Source organism: Orbicella franksi, chromosome 5, assembly GCF_964199315.1.
Source record: "Orbicella franksi chromosome 5, jaOrbFran1.1, whole genome shotgun sequence".
NCBI classification, from domain to species: domain Eukaryota; kingdom Metazoa; phylum Cnidaria; class Anthozoa; order Scleractinia; family Merulinidae; genus Orbicella; species Orbicella franksi.
The window spans coordinates 13,317,337-13,320,554 of NC_138149.1; the positions used below are offsets into that span (position 1 = coordinate 13,317,337).

Consider the following 3,218-nt stretch of genomic DNA (forward strand, 5'->3'; position numbering starts at 1 on the left):
AACAAATAAACGATGTTTGAAGTTCACACCAAGTTTGGTTTCCACTCTATTAGTAATATAGCGAAACAGCGGTAACAGTACTTTATGGTGAACTTACTGAGGGAACACGTCATATTGGTCGATCTAAACTTAGATACGAGGACGCTTGCAAAAGCACGCTGCCGCTGTGGAGAAGTGCTAGACCAATTGTAATTAAAAGTAAAAACAGACCGCAATGGAGAAAGTAAATGAGAGAAGAGTCAGTGGATATGAGAGGAAAAAGGAGGAGAGGAGAAAGGAGAAAATGACGCCAGAGTCAAATTTATGAACTCCATTGATATATTATTGATTTATTGTAAATACCATCTTGATGTTAAATGTGTTCCACCCGTTTCGGGTTAAGGCGGTGTGTAGATATTTTGTGTTACTTCCTCTGAAAGATTCTTTCATCACTTTATTATGCTCAGAGCTCTATTACTTCACTGAGTAAGCATTGGGACAATTTCGATATATTAAAATTCTTACTTGCCTTCGAGGCTTAGCCGAATAAGACAAAAGAAATCGTATCGAGGTTGAGGGATGAATAATTTATTTATTTTGTCTTATTCCCCAAAGCCTCGGGGCCAAGTTGCAATTTCAATATATCGATATTGGCCTAATGCAGTAATTAAAATTAAGTTCCCGTGTGGTGCTAAGAAAAACAATAAGGACAGTCAAATTGGCCACTTTTTTCGTGTTCAATTCTATAGCATCTAAGATCTTCTTACACACTCCACAGCTGGCTTTCTTTTCATTTGAAACTCTACAAATAGTAACACTAACAACGATTTCTGTTTCTTATCATGCTGAAGAATAAACAAACCCAACCTTTACCGGAAAAGTGGCCTATTTCTCAACAAAACAAACAGGGCCGTTAACCTACTATCAATTTTTTTTCCAAAGTGACACCAAAAATTACTTTCTCGTCAAGATATTAGGTATGCACATTTATTCAAACCTCCAATTTGCATTTGAAGTTAAGTGAGCATCATCACAACAAAATATAGCATTAATTGAAATCGAAGGCGATTCCTTAATTGACATTGATATTCTTCGCTTTTCGCACTGCCGTTGAAGGCTCCGTCACGCTCATTGTTATATGCGCTCTCAGATATCTATGAGTCAAGTTGAACAGTAATTCTTGATCTTCAAATCAAACCAAAAACAGCAGTATACCAAAACAAAGACAATATCATGTTAAACGCAACCGCCGCCATTGTATTCATCGTCATCTTCGCACTCGAGGCAGCCGTCATCATCACTGGCAACGTATTCACCATTTTTGTTTTCAAGACTCAATCCAGACTCCACTTGAAACGAACTTGCCTTCTTCTAATCAACCTGGCCGTCGCCGATCTCTTTGTAGGAGTAGGGCAAGTTGCAGTCCTCATCAAGCACAAACTTCCGGGAACTGAAAACGGATCCCTGAGTGCTTCCTGGGCGTTTCAAGCCTTTGGGTCGTGTGTTTCAGTGATGTTTCTCGCTCTTATTTCTCTGGAACGCGTTTACGCCGTGTTCCGACCATTGCGTCATCGCGTGACAAGCGCTCGAGCTTACATTTTTAGCATCGTTATCGTCTGGGTAGCTGGATTGTGCATTGGTGGACTGTCTTTTTTGACTGTATATCACTCCAAAGTGGATACCGTTTATGCCATTGCCACTGGTGATGTGTTACTCTTCTTCTGTTTGGTTATTATCTGTGCGAGTTACCTATCGATCCGTTCGCGACTGTACGCTACAACTCGTGAATTACAAGTCCCCCACAGCCGATCCACGAGGGACCAGAATTTGCGTCTTTCAAAGACATTTTACATAGTGGTCGCTGTGTCGCTTATCTTTTGGCTGCCTGGTTTCGTAGTGTACGCCATCAGAGAATTCTGCTCCCAATGTTTTCCTCCGACGTTTTTGTGGTTTATTAGTGCTCTCCACTTGGCAAATTCTATGGTGAACCCATTCGTATACAGCTTTAGGATGAAAATATTTATAGATGCCTTTAAAAAGTGTTTGAAAAAGCGCGGGGGAAAATCTGAAATAAGAACTGTTTCCTTCCGAGTGGAAAACGAACCCCAGGAGTTTAATACCCACTTATAAATTGCAAAATTTGATTAACCTCTGCATAGAACTTTGTTGTACATTTTGCCATTTTTTTTCTTGTTTTTTTTTTTTTTTTTTTTCTTGCAATGAACTACAGTTAAACGCAATTTTGGCAGAAAGATTGATATTCGTTTGTAAAATTTACTCTGCATTGTCTTTATTGAATTTTCGACACATTACATTGTAGTAAAAGCTTTTCCTGTGAGCATGGAATGAAAAGCTGAAACGTTCGATCAAAACTGATGTGGGTGCATTTAATTGGTGTATTGATTCAGCTTTTGTTAGAAGAAAATAACAATAACAATATTAATCAACTTTATTTATTGAAGGTAGCACACAACAGTAATCACTGAAAAAACCAGTGGCCCTTATATAAGTATTTACAGAATAAAAAGACGACGTGTTCAGAAGTAAAAATAGAGAAAGATTCTCAAATATGTAACGGTCATATAAAAAACTAAGATACGAGACACACTAAAATATTCAAAAGCAAAGCATTGGAGCAAGTCTAACAACTAAAGCAATTAAAATCAATTTTAATAACTAAAAGTAAGTTCAGAAACTTCAAGGTACTCTCGACTGGTAAACTTTTAAATTCTGCTGATTGAATACTTTGCCACGCCAAAGAAAAGGATCTTCAGTTTACATCTTTACTGACTTCTCTGTTTTTCATTCCGGCAAGTGGGAGGTTCATAATTCATCTTTTTTGGTCATGCCGCCAAACATCTCACTTTTGGAATAAACTTACTGGCTGGCTGAAAAACTTAAATTTACTTCCTAGAGATTATTGGTTTGACAAATATTACTGCTTTGGGTCTGAGGCCAGATATCTCTCAATTTGCGCTTCTTATCAATTACTGCTTTCTCTTAGCACGATACCACATATGGCTCGCTAAAACAAAAGATGATCATCCAAATCTTACGCATTTTATATGTACACTAAAATCACAATATGAAATAGAAACAAAAAGTGGAGACACAAAAAAATGGAAACCTTTTACCGGATATATGAGGATTTAATTAATATTTTAGATTATTTTATATATTCTATACCTATCTGTATCTATCTCCTACCCATTATTCTATTTCTAATCTCCTGTCAGATG

General features: G+C 37.3%; 1 protein-coding gene across 1 annotated transcript; it reads left to right on the plus strand.

Annotated features, from left to right (window-relative positions):
* The first annotated feature begins 951 nt into the window (after positions 1–951).
* Positions 952–2,109, plus strand: LOC145488278 (octopamine receptor beta-1R-like). The gene has a single exon (XM_081467107.1). The coding sequence runs from the start codon at positions 1,213–1,215 to the stop codon at positions 2,107–2,109; it is 897 nt and encodes a 298-aa protein (XP_081323233.1). The 5' UTR covers positions 952–1,212.
* Positions 2,110–3,218: the final 1,109 nt, after the last annotated feature.

Bases quoted from the DNA above. Each gene is read 5' to 3' on its own strand.
- LOC145488278 (XM_081467107.1), top strand. From the start codon at position 1,213: ATGTTAAACGCAACCGCCGCCATTGTATTCATCGTCATCTTCGCACTC.